This window comes from Artemia sp. Qi Xiang Cuo, chromosome 12, assembly GCF_049724085.1.
Source record: "Artemia sp. Qi Xiang Cuo chromosome 12, ASM4972408v1, whole genome shotgun sequence".
Taxonomy (NCBI): Eukaryota; Metazoa; Arthropoda; class Branchiopoda; order Anostraca; family Artemiidae; genus Artemia; species Artemia sp. Qi Xiang Cuo.
In genome coordinates this window covers 49,389,217-49,409,965 of record NC_142805.1, presented here as the reverse complement: position 1 = coordinate 49,409,965, position 20,749 = coordinate 49,389,217, and the positions used below count along the sequence as shown (strand labels likewise).

The following is a 20,749-nucleotide window of genomic DNA, read 5'->3' as shown; positions in this document are numbered from 1 at the left end:
TTTAATATAATCTCTCAAAGCTCCAGCTGCTGCACGAAGGGCGCGACAAAAACCCAATCGGTTTAATAAATTGAGGGTTTGTTATTTCAATGCTTTGTATTATAAGCACGAAAGGGAACTTTCTAGCCAGCTTGTGTTTATCTAAGCCTTGAGTAGTTTATCCAGTAAAGCTTTAATCCGCTCAGCCTCACAAGTAGGAAACTCCAAGTACCTCTTACATCAACGCTTTAATAATGAAAGAGACGTACCGTAACTGGAAAGCCTTCAGCGCTTATTCCTTATTGGACTGCTTTCCTTGATAAGGCGGGCCCTTAAATAAAAAGCAGTAGGCGGTCCTAAAAATCGAACAGCCAATAAAAACTTCTTGGAAATGATGACGCAGCCTTTTCTATTGGAAAATAGAGTTAAAACTCAGCGATGCGTTCTCTGTGGTATCTTTGCTTGTTGATCTAAAGTTGATTTTTAATCATTTCGTGTTTTCATTAGTGATAGTTTCTTATATTCTTTCTCATTTAAAAGAATCTCGGATTGTTTTTCTAAGGCTACAATCTCAAACCGAAAGTTTACCCCTGTGACTTAATGTGCTTTGCTAACTTAAACCAGTTTGCTTTTGTAGACTCGGTTTTGTTGTTTCAATAAACTTTCTTGTGTTTATCGAAGACTTCGGAACTGTTGAGAAAAGAGTGAACTTGCTGGATTGTCTCGACGTCGATTAAGAAACGAAGAATAACTTAAAAGACTTTTCAAAACAAGCAAGGTAATTTTGTTTGTTGACGTTTCTAGAAGGTCTTTTAACTTTATCCCAACGAGTCATTCCTAGTCAAATAAACGGTCGTATAACTTAAATAGGCAAATTCTATGGTTGTTTTCTTAGGCTAATTAACTAACTCTGAAATGAAAGATTAAATGGGTTTAGTTACAGAACGTGGTACTGTTCTATTAGCTGCAACCCACGCGAGAAGTGAAGTTTGGTTAATGCTAATGAAATAAAACAAAATACGAGGAAAATATTATAGTTCAGAAACAAATTTCGGCTATTTATTTGTGCATTAGCGGGGTGGAGGGTAAAGCGTAACATATATTAAATACGTAACCTAGCCTAGCCTAGGTACTTTTTTCCCCCCTAACTCCGAAAAACATAAGTTTAAATATAGTTCCCGGAGTGAAAAATCCCTTGTTCATTCAGCGTCTCATAGGAATTACCGGGTAATGCCTATTCGATCTTTGCTTTTCTCGAGTGGCTGTCTCGCGTGTTGCCTAGCTAATAGAGCAGTACCCAGAATGTATTTGGAGAATGATGAAATAACAGAATTATTGCACTTCCTGGCTGAAGGGCCACGAAACGGAGATCAGCACAGCCGGTAGGGACTTTAAAGTCCATACCATTTTATTTGGAGGTTGTTTTGCCGCATCCAAGCCAGCTGGAAGCTTAGAAAAAAATCCCACCTAATATGCTTAATGTTTTCTAAGTTGCAAGCTTTAGTTTTACCTCACGAATCGATAGTGTGATAAAAAAAAGAAAAACGTTTCCGTGTCAGGTTAAGCAATTGATTTAACTGTTGTATGCTTATCGGACTTAAACAAATGAAATTCTGGCAGAGTTTGATTCCTTAGCTTGATTCCTTAATCTGAAATTCATAATCGTAGCACAAAAATACTGCCATTTTACAAAATTTTAGCACATGTTATCTCTTACGATCAAAGCTAAATTATTTGACTTTTATGGTGAAGGCGGAAAATGATTGAGGGCGTTGTGTCTAAAGGCATGACACCTTAGATGCGACTAAACTAAAACAAAAAAAGAAAAAGTTTTTTAACTAAAATTAAGGAGTCAGGCCTATATGAGGGGAACTGCAACCTCAACTCATCGATCGTTACCCGGCAGTTTTTTTAGTGCTTTAAAAAAACTTTTTATTCCAATTCAACGACCCTTGCGTTCCAGCACTCGCTTAAAGGACAAGAATTAAACTTTAACATAAAGAGTAAGGAATTAAGGAGGGGCAGCCCCCTCATATATGGAATAATTTTGTTCGTTTTAAGTTTTAATATTGCTCCTAGTTGTAGTTGAAAAAACTTTTTTTTTAACTTTAGCCTCTAGTTTTTTTGAAATCTTGCCCAGACTTAACAATGGTCTATTTCGGGTACCAGTCCCATAAAGCTCTGATTTCTTGCTGTTAAATTGTATATAACAATAGTTGTAAATTGATAGGTAGCACCCCACTTTTTCAGTTTTTCGGATCATGAATTAAATATTCGATTGCAACTAACATTTTAGACAAAATTTGAATTTTTGGTCAAAATTTTTTATGAAAAGCAGTTTGTTGAAGTCCTTAATAATATTTTTACTTCACTATTTTGAGTGTACGGAGAGGGGTGCAATTGTTCATAGCCTATGGGTTGGATTTCTGTTTACATTTTGATCTTTTATGCCGCTGAAGTCATCTCGGCCTCTACAATAGAGTTATATCATGTTTAAGTGCATTGAATATATATGATTAAATACACCGAAACATTGTTTATAAATAAGAAAAAGGGAATATTTTTACTTATAATCATTAAAAATAAAGCTCCCGGTAGCACTTTCCACCACCAACCCCCCAGTGAATTTTCTGACAAGGCTCATGATATCCCGCCTCACCTTTTTCCACTTCTGTACCCGTAGGCATGTGAATTTGATATTTTATGCTACGTAGAAAATAGTTCCGAAATGGGAGGGACACTGTTACCACCTCCCCTAGCACTAATAATAAAGGCGTATATTCCTGGGGATATAAACTATCGAAATACTCCTAAGGATCCAGAGGAGTTATATATTAGTTTCCACCCCCTCCCCAATACTCATTCTATATGTGTGTGAAGGCTCAATGACTTAGGGCATTTGCGTATTAAAGTGCACTCATTCAGGGGGCATCTGATCCCCTCCTCCTCTCCTCACCTATCAAATGACGCATAATAGCTGGCGGGCACTGATACATCCCTATACATAATTTTACGAATTATGAAGCAAATCAGTTTAGTGAAATGAAGGTGTAAAATAAGTCTCAGATCTGTAATAAGAAGGGGGTATCACCACGCAGTACCCTTATTTATGAAGCAAATCAGTTTAGTGAAATGAAGGTGTAAAATAAATCTCAGAGACATTTTGTGCAACAAGAAGGGGGGTATCACTACGCAGTACCCTTATTTAGGCTAAGTATAAATGAAGGAAGATAAGAGATTAGTTCCCTACTCCTCCTCTCGTACCCTACTTCTTTATTTATCTGGAGGCTCATGGAGAGTTAGACTATTTGGGCATTCAAATGTACTCTTTTAGACATCCCTCCAGGGGCGGATCCAGGATTTTCTAGGGGGGCGCAAAATAGGTTGATGCGATAAACTTGCGTTAGGAACAAGTTTAATTAACGCAAACTTGCGATAATTAAGTAAATTACAATACTTTAAACTAAGCCAGGGGAGGCGCGCGCCCCCCTCACCCCCTGGATCTGCCACTACATACGCCTACCTACACCAAGACCCAGCACCCCTCCTTTGCAGTAGCTGATTCCTAATAGCCAAAGAATTTGGGACAATCCTTGTTTTTTTTTTTATCGATAGATGTGAATATAGTGTGGCTCAGCCGAAAAACTTGTGAAACGGATATAGTAAAAGCCTTTATAAAAACAGATAAAGGTCATAAAAACTGAAAAGGCTGAGAGTCCCTAAATGGTTAATTTAAAGCTGTTTGTGAAGAAAGATCAACCCCAACTCCAGCTCCCCCATTCAATTTAGTAAATTTTTTGTTGCTCTTCTGAAAAATTAAAAAAAAATGTTTACGCATAATTTTTTCGGTCCACATGCCTTCAACACAGCTTTTTCAACCCCCCAAAAAACTCTTTGTTTGAATATGCATTCCTCTGTAAATACCCCTATGACATAGTCGAAATAGAGAAAAGGAAAAATATTGAATATTTAATTTGAATATTGAAAAAATATCGAATTTAAATATTAAATCCTTGACTCGTGGTCTTGGATGTTCATAAGACCTGCGATCCATCTCAAATATGATAATAATAAACTTTAGTGCCGACAGATTACGATGGTTTTCCATCTGACCTTTCTTATTTTGCTTGATATTAACTCGAAAACAGCTTCCAATCTCAACCTCTGAAATGAGGAGACGTCGATGTCTCCACATTAGGACCCCATTAGCACTCCACAGACGCACTCCAAATAGGACCTTTTTTTAGTCATCTTTTGAATGCAAGCTTTTATCAAAGCTAAACGATAAATGAAAAATTGTCTCAACCTGTGGGCACTCTTCTTGTGTCACAGTTTCAAAAGCTTGGAAATCATTTTACTGATCTCTGAATTCTGGAACAGAGTAAAAAAAACATCATTTTTGATTATGATGTCCCAAGCAGGCGTAAATTTCAATATTTGGTACCTAACACAAAATGTTTTGCTTTCCACTCGAATTCATGCATACCTGTATCCAGTAGTGTCACTAGCCAAAAAGTTTTTTTGTGGGGGGAGGGCAAAGAAGGATCTAGAGCAAAATGTCGGAGGGGAGGGAATGTAACAAGGGCGCCAATAATTGACCAAATTGACAAGTTTATTTATAAAAAAAATGGAAAACAAAAAAAAAGCACGGAATGAGAGTGCAAGAAAAATCTCGGGGGCCCAGGGTCCCCCTGAATCCGCCGGTGGGGGGAATGGAATTTACCGACTGGCTTGTCCTTCTTGCCGACTGACTTGGGTGATATTGCAATTAAAATTACTTCATTTTATGTTTTACCTACTGAGACTGATCTTCTGTTATCGATTTTACAGTCCATTATCGGAATTGCCTAAAAAAACAGCCCATCAGCCCATTTACCCTAATAAAAAGAAAGTTAGATCCAATAAAATTGTGCTTCGCTCCACTACTTTACCGATTCAATTTTTTTACCGACTGGATGATAACATTAGGGGTCTCTTCCCCACCCTTTCCTCCATACATGACGCCCCTGGCCGTACCGTAGCTGTGCGTATAGGCTGCTTTCAAATGCAATTGAGAAAACCCTTCCGATTTAAGTTCATAATCTCGATTGAAACCGATTGGAACAAAAGTTATTCCTTTACATACAGCAATATCTGCCGAAAATTAATATAAAACTTTATACATATATTCTTGGCTTAAAAATATCAACATAGTGGGTTGGATTTTTTCTTAATCATGGACAGCCGGACTGGAAATCTTTAAAGACTAGCCTAGACCTGAAATTTGGACTTTGTTTTAGCCAGTGGATATAAGCCAGTGTATTAGCCAGTTTATATAAATCCAGTGTATCCAGTGTAGCCAGTGTATCCCAAATTGGCCAGTGTGTATTAATTCGCACAATGACAGAATAGCCCAAATACCTCTTAAGAGAAATCTGATTTCTCAATATGATTCAACTGTCGGTTTAGAAATCAACAGGATAAAGACGAATGAATCAAGTCCCTGCTTACTGTTGCTGAGTCAACCCATGTAACAAGGCTTCGTTGCAGGGGGAGCGGCAAAACTTTGAAAACTGTCAAAACAGACGAATTACATGGGAAATATAAGAAAGTATAAGACAAATTGCAAAAATATCCACGTGTTTAAGAGGGGGTGGAAGGTATATGCCCTTAAGTCCCCAGCCAGTGTTCGTTTTTTAATTGAGTTTTCAAAACAATTTTTACAGAGCAATAGAAATCATGTACGAAAACTGTACAAACATTGTCCATGCTGCACTAATTGTGTTTTATATATTGAAACCACTCTGTTCCTCAACTTCAAAATGGCTGCCCACAGTTTGCGCCTTTACTTTTACCAAATGCGATTGATCCCAATACAATCCAAACACTAAATCTATTTGCAATAAGATATGTTAATTTTTTTATTGAATGCGTTAAATCTTTGCTAGAAAAGATTTATAGTAGCTGTTAACATATCTAGTATTAAGATCAAAAATAATTTTTAAGTTCTTTCGCGCAAATTTTTTTCTTCCCACAAAAAAAAAAAAAAAAAAAAAAAAAATTGTTATTTCGCGTATAATTTTTCTTTGTGTAAAAAAAAATTACATATTCAACTGTTTTTGTGGAATTCTTTCTCCCTAATGATTTTTTTTCGTAAATTGAGTCAAATCATGGTTCGAAGATTAAAAAATTGTATTTTAACTATCTCAAAAACCAAATAAGCTAAACTCTTAGCTAAATTAGCTAAAATGTTAAGCCTTCCAAATCGTAGCCTCAAAAAAGATAGATATTAAAATTAATCCATGTATTGAAGATATTAAGAAGGTTACTTTACATGTAGTAGGCTAAAGGGTAAATAATAAAGGTACTTACGCATTATATGGGCCCTTCTAAAAAGTCAAGTTTTGTTAATTCTAATTAAATAAAATAAAATACGATTAATATATAATAGTTCGTAAACAAATTTGGCCTATATATTTGCATATTAGGGGGGTGGGTGGGGGGTAAAGCATAGCATATATTAAATACATAGCTTAACCTAACCTAGGTACCTTCCCCCCTAAACCCCAAAAAACAACAGTTTAAATATCGTAAATGCAATGAAAACCACGCTCTGCATTGCATTACTCTATAGCGGTTTCTTGAATTAACCCTTCTGGCGGGTTTTTCCTGACTGATTTCCTTGTAAAGGCCCATATAATGCGTAGGTACCATAATAAATTTATTATCTGTAGATATTATAGATAATAATAAATATATAGATATAATATTTACTGTATATATAAAAAATTTATAATAGGCACAGATTGTCTTTTCTAGCAAGAAAAAAAAGAAAAAAAAAACACTAAGAAAAGGTTTTCAAATGAAAGTACAGAACGATGTTAAAATTAAAAAGAACACAATTTTTTTTGTTATTATTTTTTGCCTCCGATCATCTTTTGCTACTGCTCACATCAAACTTTGGACAAATATTTCCCAATGGGGGACCCCACTTGTTACCACTTCCAACTTTGTACAGATAAACTAAGTATATGAATGAAATCTTTTATTTCACACTAAGATATTTAGAATAATAGGGGAGCCATTACCCTCACATCATCTCCATTCCGCGCGTTGTCCAAAATTCTTTCAATAAAGCGAGGCTAAGGAAGTATGTCCCTCTCCATATTGGTCTGATTGATCCCCCACGAAACATTAGAAAACTCAGGCATAGGCATAGAACTTTGTTAGGCTTTTGACGACCCCTACCATAATAAACATATCACCCGAGTTACTCCCTCTACGACCTGGTGTGAAAGCATGTAATATCGTATAGCCAAGAGTTTTACTGTATAAACAACCCATAAAAACAATCATTTAGTATGGACTTCACATATGTTTAGGGACAAAAACGCCTCCACGCGGCAGGATTGTGTACGAAATTTAGAGGCTAAGTAAATAGCTTTTCAATAGTTCTAAATGGGCTGGTTATCTCAACATTTTATCTCGATAGGATTTTGGCCCACTTCGTGCCAGATTCTTTTTTTGTGCCGCAAAATGACAGAAGATATCCCTTTGTTGTTTTGCAATTTTTTTTGTTGCTTAACCAAGGTGCGGAAACTTTCAATTTCTGTTCGAACGACTCCTCTTTCGATGCTTTACGACCAGTGATTTGATACGAGGACAGGATGACCCCGGAAAAGCAACAGCAAACAAATAAGCGCGCACCCGTCGCCGTCTTCTCGGAAAAAAAATATGATACCTTGAACATCGTAGATAGGGGCTTGAAACCTCTGTAATATGGTTTCCAAACATGTTGACTTTCGTGGTGTCATTTTTCGTGAATATCAGAACCTTTTTGAGAAATATTTGACAATTTTCTAAAATTATGCATGTTGTCTTATGCTCGTAAATTTTGATGCTAAATGTAGAAACAATGAATTTTAAACGTTAAGAATCAGTATAAAAATGAGATTATGTTGACATATTCACCATTATTGAAATTATTTATCTCTATTTTTGGTTTATCGACACGGTTGGCTCTTTACCTAAAGTTTCTTTAAAACCTTTAGTTATATATATATATATATATATATATATATATATATATATATATATATATATATATATATATATATATATATATATATATATATATATATATATTTTTTATATATATATATATATATATATATATATATATATATGAAACAATACAAGAAACAATACAACAGTGTAGACAATAGGAATACAAAAATATTAGAGATACACACAAACGGGATTTTTTGTCTTCCCCTTCAAACTTATAGTTAGTATTTATTTTATTTAATATGAAGGTGAGATAAGAAAAATCTTTAAGTTGTCAAGCAAGAAAACAACAGCACAAATTGGAATAATTTCCTACTGTGAGGTTTGATACCTTATACTCGTATAATCAAAGGATTAATAGGCCAGGCCGTAATCGATTGGACTGAAATGAGCTAGTGAATGAGTTTGAATTAGTGTGTTTATAGTTTTAATATAATAAAAAGGCAATTAAATAATAAAAAGGAGTATCAATATTTTTAAGATATTTTGGCTTTCGATACCATCAAGCGTTCTCTACAAAATTTCTCTACAAAATTCTCTACAAAATCTCTAAAGAATTTTGAGAAGGAGGAAGCCGGGCTGAAAAAAAAATGAAGAAAAAAGGGAATCTTGTGAAATTAATGGGTATACTATCTGGGAACGCAGAGATTGAGGCTATAAAGATGAATGACTAGATGATATCATAAACTGAGACGACATGCATAGGCCTAAACCTTTTCAAAAATGCCGCATTGATGGGCTGTGTCAGAATTTTCGATTGATAGTATTTAGGCACAAAATAGATAGATAGATAGATAGATCAGTCTTTTTCGAAAGCCCAAGGGCCATATACACAACACAAAAAAATCATACAAAACAAGGGGATCACTTAAAAAAACAAAAACAAAACAATAAATACCTAATCTGCAAAGCAGATAACTCAATCATTTAAAGTTGTTTTTTTTCTTTCTAACCTTTATCTATGAACCCACCAAGTAGACATAGGTGCTACTTTGTCATATAAAAGAGTCCTGAAGCATATATTATCATTGATATCTTTGAGAGACTGCCAATAAAAAATCTGCTATCAATGATATATATTTTCCTTAGGTAGGCTAACATCCTTTTTATTTATTTTTTTTTTTTTTTTTTTATCCAACCTAAAAGTTTCACTCACTCATTGAACAGTATCAGCAAAACTTGTGTAAAGAGCGCCGCTTATATTTATGTTTGCGGTCCTGAATTCATTATTTTCTTTTTTTCTGAGTAATTTTTATTTTCTGCTAGCTATAAAGATGATCTTATCCTAAAACAAAAACTCACTATCAATCAGCCCTTCTAATATAAAACAGATATACGCAAATGCCGGAGTAAGACTAGGCCCAGATCCCTAAAGGCTGTAATAACCATGAAGAGAATATTTTTTTAGGTATAATTTTTAAAACTTTGTGAAAAACAGACAATCAATAAAGATAAATATTTGTTTTCAATTTTCTATTCCTTTGCTCTCTCTTCTATAGGTATACTATTTTTAGTGTTGTTCGTATTTGTTCTTTTAGTATCTACGAAGAACGCTTTGTTTGTTATACAGGCACAATACTCGTTATGTATTTTCAATCTTTCAGTTTTAGAAATTGAATTCAGTCCAATCTTTTAGTTTTTCCTGTTATTCTCTCATTATGCATAGATGTCTTCAGACTTGAACTATAGGCCCTAATCTCCGTAAAGATAAGCTTACTTGAAAAAGCCCTTAATAGTTTTACTCTGCAAAAAGAAAAATTAAACGAAACATTTGAATAATATTTTAATTCTCTCATATACAAATGGCGCATCGGGCAATATTGTTCATTGCTCGCTAAAATTGCAACCCTGTAGCAGTCAAAGGCTCTCTCAAGTCTTATATTTGAAAGAAAACCAATGGATGGCTGGATCAAACAGTTCGTAGTAACGAACTGTAAGTAAGGAGCGATATGGGTCAATAGTAACCGAAACTCTAAAAACCATAATTTTTGTATCAATATACATATCAAAAGAATCGAATTTTTATGCTGATTTCAAATATATAAGTTTCATTGAGTTTAGTCTTACACATTAAAGGTTTCGAGCCTGAGAAAAGTTGCCTTCTTTTGGAAAAAAGGAGAAACACCCCCTAAGGGGAAGCGGAAGAGTGAAAAGCACTCTTTTTGGGTGTTAGTTTTCCTTCACTTTGAACGTCAGTAGTTGACAATTTCGTCAGAAGTGTAATTAACCCAAGGAAGAGGATTACCAACTTGGACACTTTTCGTTTAAGATGCACTATTTTATACCTCCAGAGGTGATGCGCAAGCAGCAGCGACCGTGCGCATGCAAAATTTTTGACTTGCACTCTTTTTAAGCAACAATCACTCTTTTTGGCCTTGATTTGCCCTCTTTTTGGACGTCAGCAGTTGGTAACCTTGTTCACAGCTCTTACATGGAAGACATCAAGCCCTTCTATCTCAATTCAGTGGCGGCGACTGTATATCATGATTGACAAGCGTAGCGGAGATTTTTCATGCTGGTTAAACGTGATTTCAGTTCTTCCTTCATGAGAAAAAGTCGACATAAAATCGTGCACAGCAATAACATAAAATATTTTCGGGGACCAATAACAAAAAATCACAAAATTTATTTGATAGTTTGAATAAGAAGAGCCCAGGAATTCAAGGAGGTTTAAGATTTCGAAGCCTTGGTCCAAATCCCCCTTGGGTACATCCCTGGTCCATACCTCAAGCGCAGAGACTGTATTTTTGAGCACTGTATACTAAATTGGAAGCATCATTCCATCCCATGGTATCAACGGTATATTTCAACATTTATCTTATGTGCCCTTTTAACATGTAGGTCCTTGAAGAAAGAAACTAACGTTGCAAAAAGCTTAAAAACAATATATGCAGAATGCCCATTTTTTTTATGACGTCTTTGCGACGTTTTTGCGACGATATAGGCTCAGTGTCTGAAAATGTTAATTAATTCACCTATAGGGCTTTTTTTTATTTCACTCGGAATAAAACATACGGAGGAACAAACAGCCGACATTTCATGATAAATTACATTAGCGAATGTCTAGGTCATAAAAGTTTTCCCAAGATTCAAAAGGAATATGACATGTTTATATGAAATTTTCAACAGTGTCATATTTCTAAATGGAGCTTCAATGTTTAGCGGCAGTTCTTAAACAGCCGAAACGTCTCAAAGTCATTTGGAAAGGGGTTGAAAAATTATGCATACGGAGATGAACAGGGAAAGACATCAATTTCAATGCGGCGATGAAACATCTGGACACTAATCCTACAGCAATTAGGCGTTTGATGTTTATGACAAATCATTTTTGAATTAGTCGATTTCATATGTTGTAGATTTGGGCAAAGTTCAAACCGTCTTTGATAAAAGGTGCCACATCTGAAATAGCTCTATTGTTTATGCAAATATAAATACATTTTTGCACATACAATTGGGCCCCAATGACCTTTCTGTATGGAGGAGGAGCGACCGGTCAGTGGTTTATTTTTCATGAAGGGGGAGGGCATTTTAAAAGTTTTTGGGCAAGAAAATTAATATATATTTCTTGCATATTACCGATTATGCACTTGTTCTGTTTTTGTATTAATTGGGGAAGGGTGTATAAATAAAATAGCTACAGCCAAGGTCGTATACAGGGGAGGGGTACTGAGTTTGAACCCTTCCAAAATATTTGTCCGAATCACAAAAAAAGAAACAAAAATTGATACTACTTGTTAAGTTTTTTCTGGAACCCTCCCCCTAACAAAAATAGCCCCCCCCCCCCAAGAAAAGAAAATCTTGAATGTATCCTTGACTGCAAGCCACCCATCCCAACCCTTAATGGTGGCAGTGAGAATGAAAATACAAGATATTTTGTAACTTGTTTCTTATTATTCAGTAATTCATTATTATTGCTTATAAGACAAGTTACAAAGAAATATAAACAATTTTTTCCATTGAATTACCCCTGTTAAGAAGTAAGCTCTTGGGGAGTATTTTATTCCTTACATCGATTCATCTCTTAAATTTTACCAGTACAAGTAGAATATACGAGCAAATAAACAAGATTTAAAATATAATTGTGCTAATTTTAAGCTTTACCTTTTCAATTATAGCTAGTGTACAGTTTTTTTTTTACTAATTTATCATTAATGATTTACTAACTTTATTTTTCTTAATTCTTTCGTCTAAATATATTTGTCATTAAATGTGCAATACCTAGGAAACCCCAAGGAGTAGAATTTCGAAATTTTTGCTACTCGCTATTCCTTAAAATTCAGCTTTTTTCTTATTATTAGCTTTTTTTGGTTATATTTTATGATGAAGGTGAGTAATAATATACATTTGAAGAATTTATACGAAAAATTCTACTTTTTGACATTATTTGAACCCTATTCTCTGAAATAGATTCTTAATACCCTGAAATTAGAATGACCTTGTTTTATATGCTTAATGGGTTCCAAAGGGTCAAAGAAAATAGATTTAAATTAAAGATATTTAAAAAATAAGAAAACAGACATCACAATAAATTCACTTTGAAATATCATTTAATCTTTTTTTTTGTATTGCAGATAAAATCAAAGTAAAACTTAAAAAATTCTCTCCTAGTAAACCCCAAAGTAATATAAAATTAGTAATACCTAGGAAACCCCAAAGAGTAGAATTTCAAAATTTTTGCTTCTTGCGATTCTTTATTATTCAGCTTTTTTCATATTAGCCTATTAGCTTTTTTTGGTTATATTTTATGATGAAGGTGAGTAACAATATACATTTGAAGAATTTATACGAAAAATTCTACTTTTTGACATTATTTGAACCCTATTCTCTGAAATAGATTCTTAATACTCTGAAATTAGAATGACCTTGTTTTATATGCTTCATGGGTTCCAAAGAGTCAAAGAAAATACGAGATTTAAATTAAAGATATTTAAAAAATAAGAAAACAGATATCACAATAAATTCACTTTGAAATATCATTTAATCTTTTTTTTTGTATTACAGATAAAATCAAAGTAAAACTAAAAAAATTCTCTCCTCTTCAGTGTGATATATGGGAACATATTGACACTTAATTGAAATACCTAGTGCCATCTAAAGTAACTAACGAGATTGCACCCCAGCCAAGAGGTGATTTCTACTATTAAGTGGCTTCAACAACAATTTTGCCCAAAAAATGTCGAAATTCTACTGGTAGAAATTTTGATGTCCCTAATCAATTCCGGACTAGCAAAAATTTGTTTATTTAAAATCCTGATCAGAAAATTCATGTTTATAATTTCCGTACTGACAGTTACGAAACAGTCCTCTAACATAGTACAAATATAAAAAAAAAGTTGAAGAGTATAAATATCTTATAAAATGGTGGCGATCTCGTATAATTCAATTCAAATGAGTGCGGACCTGAAAAGAAGTTGGTGGGGTACGAAGCTCGATCTACTGATCAAACAGTTCGTGGTAACGAACTGTAAGTAAGGAGCGACCCGGCTCAATGGTAACCGAAACTCTAGAAAACGGGTTTTTGATACCAATAGATATATCAAAAGAATCAGATTTCAATTTTGATTTCGAATATATAACTTTCATCAAGTTTAGTGCTACCCATCAAAAGTTACGCGCCTGAGAAAATTTAGCTGATTTTCAAAAAAAGGGGGAAAGACCCCTTAAAAGTTATAGAACCTTAATGAAAATCACACCATCATATTCAGCGTATCAGAGAACCCTACTGTAGAGGTTTCAAGCTCCTATCTACAAAAATGTGTAATTTTCCATTTTTTGCCAGAATAAAGATAACGGATGAGTGTTTATTTGTTTGTTTGTGTGTGTGTTTGTTTGTTGTTTTTTTTTCCCAGGGGTGATTTTATTGACCCCGTGATACTATAAAATCGTACGAAGGATAATTTGAACGGAAATTAAAAGTTATAGTTCCCTTTTTAAGTGACCCAAAAAAATAGAGAGCATCTAGGCCCCCTCCCACGATAATTGTTTTCCCAAAGTCACTCGATCAAAATTTGGAGATTGCCATTTTGTTCAGCATGGTTGATAATATGATAAATATGTCTTTTAGGATGACTTAATCCCCGAAGCTCCCAGAAGGAGGGCTAAAAGTTATGAACTTTACCAAATGTTAACATATAGTATTGGTTATTGGGAAATATACAGAAGTTTCCAGGAGCTTTTTTTCTGGGAGTGGGAGGGAAGGGTGTGTCGGTGGTTATGTTGGAGGATCTTTTCATGAAGGAAGTTTTCATGGGGGAAGGGAAATTGCCATGAAGGGGGCGCCGGACTTGCCAGCATTATTTATTGGTTATTGGGAAGTATACAACCATTTTCAGGAAGGATTTTTTCTGGAGGGGGGGGCTATAGGAGGGGGTTACTCTGGATAATATTTCCGTGGAGGATGTTTCTTTGGGGTAAGGGACATTTCTATGAAGGGGGCGCCGGATTTCCAAGCATTATTTAAGAAACATTCAGAAATTAAATAAAAAAAAATATTTTTTTTCAACTGAAATGTAAGAAGGAATATTAGAACTTAAAACGAACAGAAATTATAACGTATGTGAGGGGGTTCTCCCCCAAGTCAATACCTCGCTCTTTACGCTACAGTTTTTTTTAGTGCTTTCAAAAGAGCTATCTATTCTAATTAAACGGCCTTTGTGATTCAGGGGTTTGTGAATCAAAATTTGTTTTAACTTTTAACGTAAAGAGCGTGGTATTGACTAAGGGGAGAACCCCTTCATATAAGTAATAACATATACGTAATAAAAAAAACAATAAAAAAACAAGCGATACGGCTCAATAGTAATCGAAAATTTTAAAAACAAAATTTTGATGTCAATAAATGTATCAAAAGAATGTGTTTATAATGCTGATCCTAAATATATAAATTTAATTAAGTTTAGTATTACTCATCAAAGGCTACGAGCCTGAGAAAATTTACTCGATTTTTTAAAGAGGGGGGAAACATCCCCTACAAGTGAAAGAATTTTAATGAAAATCACACCGTCAGATTCAGCGTATCAGAAAACAATATTACATAGGTTTCAAGCTCATATCTGCAAAAATCTCCAACTTTGTATTTTTTGCCAGAAGAAAAATATACGAATATAGAAGTTAGTTACGTAAGTTAATTTGTAAAGACATCCATTTAGCAAAAGAAAAGTAAAATTTTTATGCAAATAAAAGCTGCATTAACTAAAAAACGATCAGAAATTAAATAAAAAAACAAGTTTTTTAAACTGAAATTAAGGAGCGACATTAAAACTTAAAACGAACAGAAATTATTCCGTATATGAAAGGGGCTGTCCCCTCCTCAACGCCTCGCTCTTTACGCTAAAGTTTGACTCTGTCTCACAACTTTATTTTTTAAAACAATAAAAAACTTTAGCGTAAAGACCGAGGCGTTGAGGAGGGGACAGCCCCTTTCATATACGGAATAATTTCTGTTCGTTTTAAGTTTTAATGTCGCTCCTTACTTTCAGTTTAAAAAACTTGTTTTTTTATTTAATTACATTCAAGGACGATAGTTAACCTGCACAACCAGGCTCTCAATAATGGTTTTACTGAAAATAAATGATAAATGTCACACACAAAATCTCGGTACTAGTGCATTAGATGGTCACTTTTATGTACTATGCAAGGAAAACCAGTCATGCAATGACAGACGAAACCCGCCAGAGACTGGTTATTTTCAAAGAGACCGCTATTAAGAAATGGAATGCAGAGGAAATTTTCATTACGTTTACGATATTTAAACTGTTGTTTTTTGGGGTTTTGGGGGGGAAAAGGTACCTAGGATAGGTACCTTTTAGGTTTAGGTACCCCCCCCCCCATAATGTGCAAATATATAGCCCAAATTTGTTTCTAAACTACTATATATTCACCCTATTTTATTTTACTTCATTAGCATTAACCAAACTTGACTTTTTAGAAGTGACCATTTAATGAAACAGTACTGAAATCTCCAGTTACAAATGTTTCATTCACTTATTTGGTATTTCCCTGAGGGAACCTAAAATTTTGCTGGAGAGAATTTTGCTGTTTCCCTTATTGGTCATGTATTTTCCCAGTTGTTTTCAGGGGAAAACGATAATCTTCCATCCCCGATCTCAACCGAATTTTTGGCGCTGTTGCATATAATGCTCTTATCACACTAAAGCACAAACCAAAGAAGAAAAACATTAAAATATCCAAATTTAGCCGGGTGGCAAAAAACCGTTTCCCGAGGACTCTTCAAATTATAAATTATATAGTTAGAAATGGGCATAAGAAACTGTCTTGCTCCGGATCAACATGTTTTTTTTATATATCAGGTCGAACAAATAAGCAATCTAGATGTTGATATTTTTTATTCTTGTAGTTAGTGTATTTTTTCGGTACTTGTGCATTATATGGGTCTTTATAAAAAGTCAAGTTTGGTTAATACTAACGAAATAAAATAAAATAGGATGAATATATAATAGTTTATAAACAAATTTAAGCTACATATTTGCACCTTATGGGGGAGTGGGGGGGGGGTAAAGCATAGTATATATTAAATACCTAACCTAACCTAGGCACCCCCCTAAACCCCAAAAAACAACAGTTTAAATATCGTAACGCAATGAAAACCACACTATGCTTTGCATTACTCTATAGCGGTCTCTTGAATTAACCCGTCAAAAACGGGTTTTTCGTGACTGGTTTCCTTGTAAAGGCCCATATAGTGCCCAAGTAAAATTTTTTCTTTAGGAGACGCCCGTTACCAAATTATCACTGGAAATGTTTACTATTTTTCGTAAATCTCCCCTACCAAGCTAGGCAGGAGCGTCCCGAGGCTCATTTCATTGGGGGGGGGGCGACCTTCGTAAATTTTACCGAATCACTACCTGATATATGCCGAATTTTATGCAGAAATCAAGAATTTTGCTAAATTTCGACCGATGCTGCAAAATTTCTTTTTCCGAATACAAAAAAAGTTGGGAGGTGAAGCGCCCCTCCCCCCCCCCTTTCGGGACGCCCCTGAAGCTAGGTAGTACACAATGGGACAATCAATTGTCATCGTTTCATTAGTTGTGTTTTTTTTTTCATCGACTGAAGGCTCTCATAAGACATCAAAAAGCCATTTTCTAGTCTTATGGCGAAATCCTCGTCTTAAAATCCGTGCTAAAATCAAATCTCTCATGTGCTCTTAGTGCCTTCTTTCTTTATTTGTTCTTTTGTTTATATGACGAAAGCGCCTGTTTTATATCTTTTGTCAGCTTTCTGATTTGTTTACAAAAAGTTTACGAATCACTAAAATGTCCTTACGACATGTCGCCAGGTCCATTTACTTCCGCTTGATGGAATTTTCAAACTAACGCCAAAAAGAAGGAACCGTTATATTGTAAATCTTTAAAAGCAAAACAATTATTTACAGATAGAAGTATATTTCGGAATTGTATGTATTGCTAGAAATATACCAGGGGGAGGAGGGGAGCGTCTGCAAAATATTTTATCGTGGGCAAAGGTTTGGAAGAAACCTTGGTAGCCAACTTATGCATTATATAACCAGCACTCAAACTCAAGAAGTAAAGTTAGGTTAATCCTAATAAAAAATACCAAAACATGATGAAAATATAATACTTTCCACTGAGTGTCAGCTAGTTGTCTCTTAAGACAGACAGATAAAACCGGCTTTTTCTCGAGTTTTACACAGCGTGAACTCGAGTATTGACGGTATAATACATAAGTACCGAAAGCTTTTTTTATAGAGAAAATGTTACATTGTTCCTGGACATCACTAAACTTTGTATTAGTCCTACATTTTCTTTCTTCCAGGAGGAGAAGGGGGCATCAGTTTTTTTTTCATACAGGTGTCCATACTTTTCTACCTACGTAATGATTGTTATTTTACGGAGACACAATTTTTGTTTATGATACTAAAAGCATATAGCACTAAATAGTATAAACCATTTTGAGCAGCGTTCGAATGAGGCCAAGGTGTACGGAAGAAACTAAAATGATCTTATTTCTTATTAGAGCATTCTTTTTCAAAATTCTTCTTCCATTTTTCATTGAAAATACATAAGACTATCGTCCTATCTGGCTCATCCTCATGATGAGTCATGAGACTCATCCTCAAATAGCACCTGGGCATAAATGAGTGCATGTAACCTTAAATTGTGACAAGTTGGATCTTAATGGAGAGAAAGAGGGAAAAGAGAGATCTTTATTATTTTAAACTTTGATAGGAAGCCTATTCTTCTGGCTGAACTAATGCTCAGAACTGTTTCTTCGATACTGCTTTGGGGAGTAAAGCCCCGCCCCTAAAAATGATAGGGCTGTAAAAAATGTGTAAATATCTTTTTAACAAAAAAAGGCTGTACAAAGCATTCATTCATAAACGTTATAGTGATTTCAGCTCTGCTTCCATTTGTAATAATAGCAATAATAGTAATTGTTCTAAAACTGTTATTTTATGTCGCAGCAGGAGAAGCCCAGCTATGAGCCATACTCCCCTTATAATCTGAAAACCTATTTTTGTATATTATTTATCTATGGTAGGGAAATAAATCCCTTCCGGCTGTGTCCCTCCATAGTTGTAATTTTTGTGAAAAATTATTTTAAAGCAAATCTTACCGTACATTTTATTTATTTTACTCAGAAAAGTTTCGCACGACTATTTCCCTCATTGTCAAAATTTATTTTATCTTTTGTAGGTCGTTAAAGTATCAAATAGCTTCATATGAAGATCGAGTTTTGAATTTCCGCTGAGATGCATTCAATCTTCGGTGACCAGTCAAGCTACTACAGGGGTCATCCAACCGGATATCCAAGTCCTGGGATTCAAACTATGGTCCCACACGGGATGTCCATGTCGATGACAGGAGTTCCATCCCCTTACGCCGCTTATGAGCAATATCGGTATGGTCCCTACGGTGCTTACGGGGGAGCACCCGCAGCACCGTCGAAGGATATGGTGAAGCCACCATATTCTTATATTGCTTTAATTGCTATGGCTATTCAAAGTGCCCCTGACAAAAAAGTTACTTTAAATGGAATCTATCAGTTCATAATGGACCGCTTTCCCTATTATCGGGAAAATAAGCAAGGATGGCAAAATTCAATAAGACATAACTTAAGCCTTAACGAGTGTTTTGTGAAAGTCGCGCGTGATGATAAGAAGCCAGGCAAAGGCTCCTACTGGACTATGGACCCCGATTCCTATAATATGTTTGACAATGGTTCATATCTACGCCGACGGAGACGATTTAAGAAAAAAGATACAGGGAAAGATAAAGACGAGGCCCATAAAAAATTACTTGATGTAGAAACGGATAAAGTAGAAACTACTGACGAAACATCACAACAATCTTGTGCTAAAAATTTAGTGAAAGTTGAACAAGAGCCAGTGAAAACTGGCCCTGACTGTAGTATGAAAGAAAAACAGAAGAAGGAAAAGGCTATAAAAGCTTCCCAGAAAGATCTAAAAATGGAAGAATATTTTCGGACATCATCTTCCGCTAGTGAACCTCGAACCTATCTCGAGTCAATGGTACCTTTTTCTGTGGATAACCTAGTCACACTTAATCATAATCAACCAGTTACAAATTCTCAGTTGCATTCTGTTTATAATTACAGCTGCTTAGGCCCTACTATGTCTCATTTCCATCAAAACTTTCAGCAGCAGGAAACAGAAAACTTACCAAATTCAGACTGTGTAATGGATACGCAGAGTAGCGAATTTAGTGAAGAAACTCCAGTGATAAGAAGTGAAACTCAAGTCAGTGCGTGGTACCCTGGATCTTACAGTGGTAATTCCGGAAATGAAGGATCTTTGCCACCGGAAGTGCCACTTTATAGCCATCTTTATGGAAATCCTGATAGTTTAAGTGGTTGTCCCCAGTTAGGATTTAGACCGGGTGGCTTTACACGTGGCTTTTCTTATCAAGATTGTCAAAAATATTGATTGAAGGGTATCTAGAATCCATGCAAGTAAGAACTTAAAGATAATCCCCTTTCTTGTCAAAAAAGAAATAAAGATTATATACTTTACTTTTATTAGGAGATTTTGAAAGCTTGAAATTTAACATGATATTTTTGAAAGAAATTCTCACAATTTAGATATGATCGGGCAAATTATAAATTTGGCACAACTATCAACAGATAATAGGAGGGGGGACTGGAAGAGTAGGAAGCCAGTTGATGAAGCCAGAGACAGTAGGCTACCAGAGAGAGAGGGGCACACCCAACCCAAAATTTGAGAAACTATATACTGATGGGTCAGATCTAAATGTCTTAAGTTCTTGTTCCAGTTATCATAATCCAGTTTCTTGTCAAAAACAGATATTAAGATTATATGCTCTACAGTGTTGCCAACAAAGTACAATTGTACCGTTTTTGGTACAATTTGGAGGTCCTGGTAGAATGCGGTACATTGGGACATTTTTCGGTACAATTAAATATTTCGTTACGTATTGGTTTTGTTTGCTCCTTATTTACTCAGATATCTCTTGCAAGTTTAATTTCATCGAAAATTTTATTCTTGTTGCGGCAAATTTTTTATCTGCTATTCAGATGGTACAAATTAGTCTCTTGTGGTACAGTTTTAGTCGGAGAACTGGTTCAGTTTATTTCAAAGCGTTGGCAACGCTGATGCTCTACTTTTATTAGGATATTTTGAAAGCTCTAATTCTAATTTTGTTAACATCTTATTTGGCTTTTAAACAACGTATCAACTTGCCTCAATTAATGTATTTAATGATCT

General features: G+C 34.9%; 1 protein-coding gene across 1 annotated transcript; it reads left to right on the top strand.

Annotated features, from left to right (window-relative positions):
* Nucleotides 1-455: 455 nt before the first annotated feature.
* Nucleotides 456-20,426, top strand: LOC148946216 (uncharacterized). The gene is made up of 2 exons (XM_089097876.1): nt 456-757; nt 18,702-20,426. The coding sequence occupies exon 2, from the start codon at nt 18,758-18,760 to the stop codon at nt 19,949-19,951; it is 1,194 nt and encodes a 397-aa protein (XP_088954002.1). The 5' UTR covers nt 456-757; nt 18,702-18,757; the 3' UTR covers nt 19,952-20,426.
* The last annotated feature ends 323 nt before the right edge of the window (nt 20,427-20,749 follow it).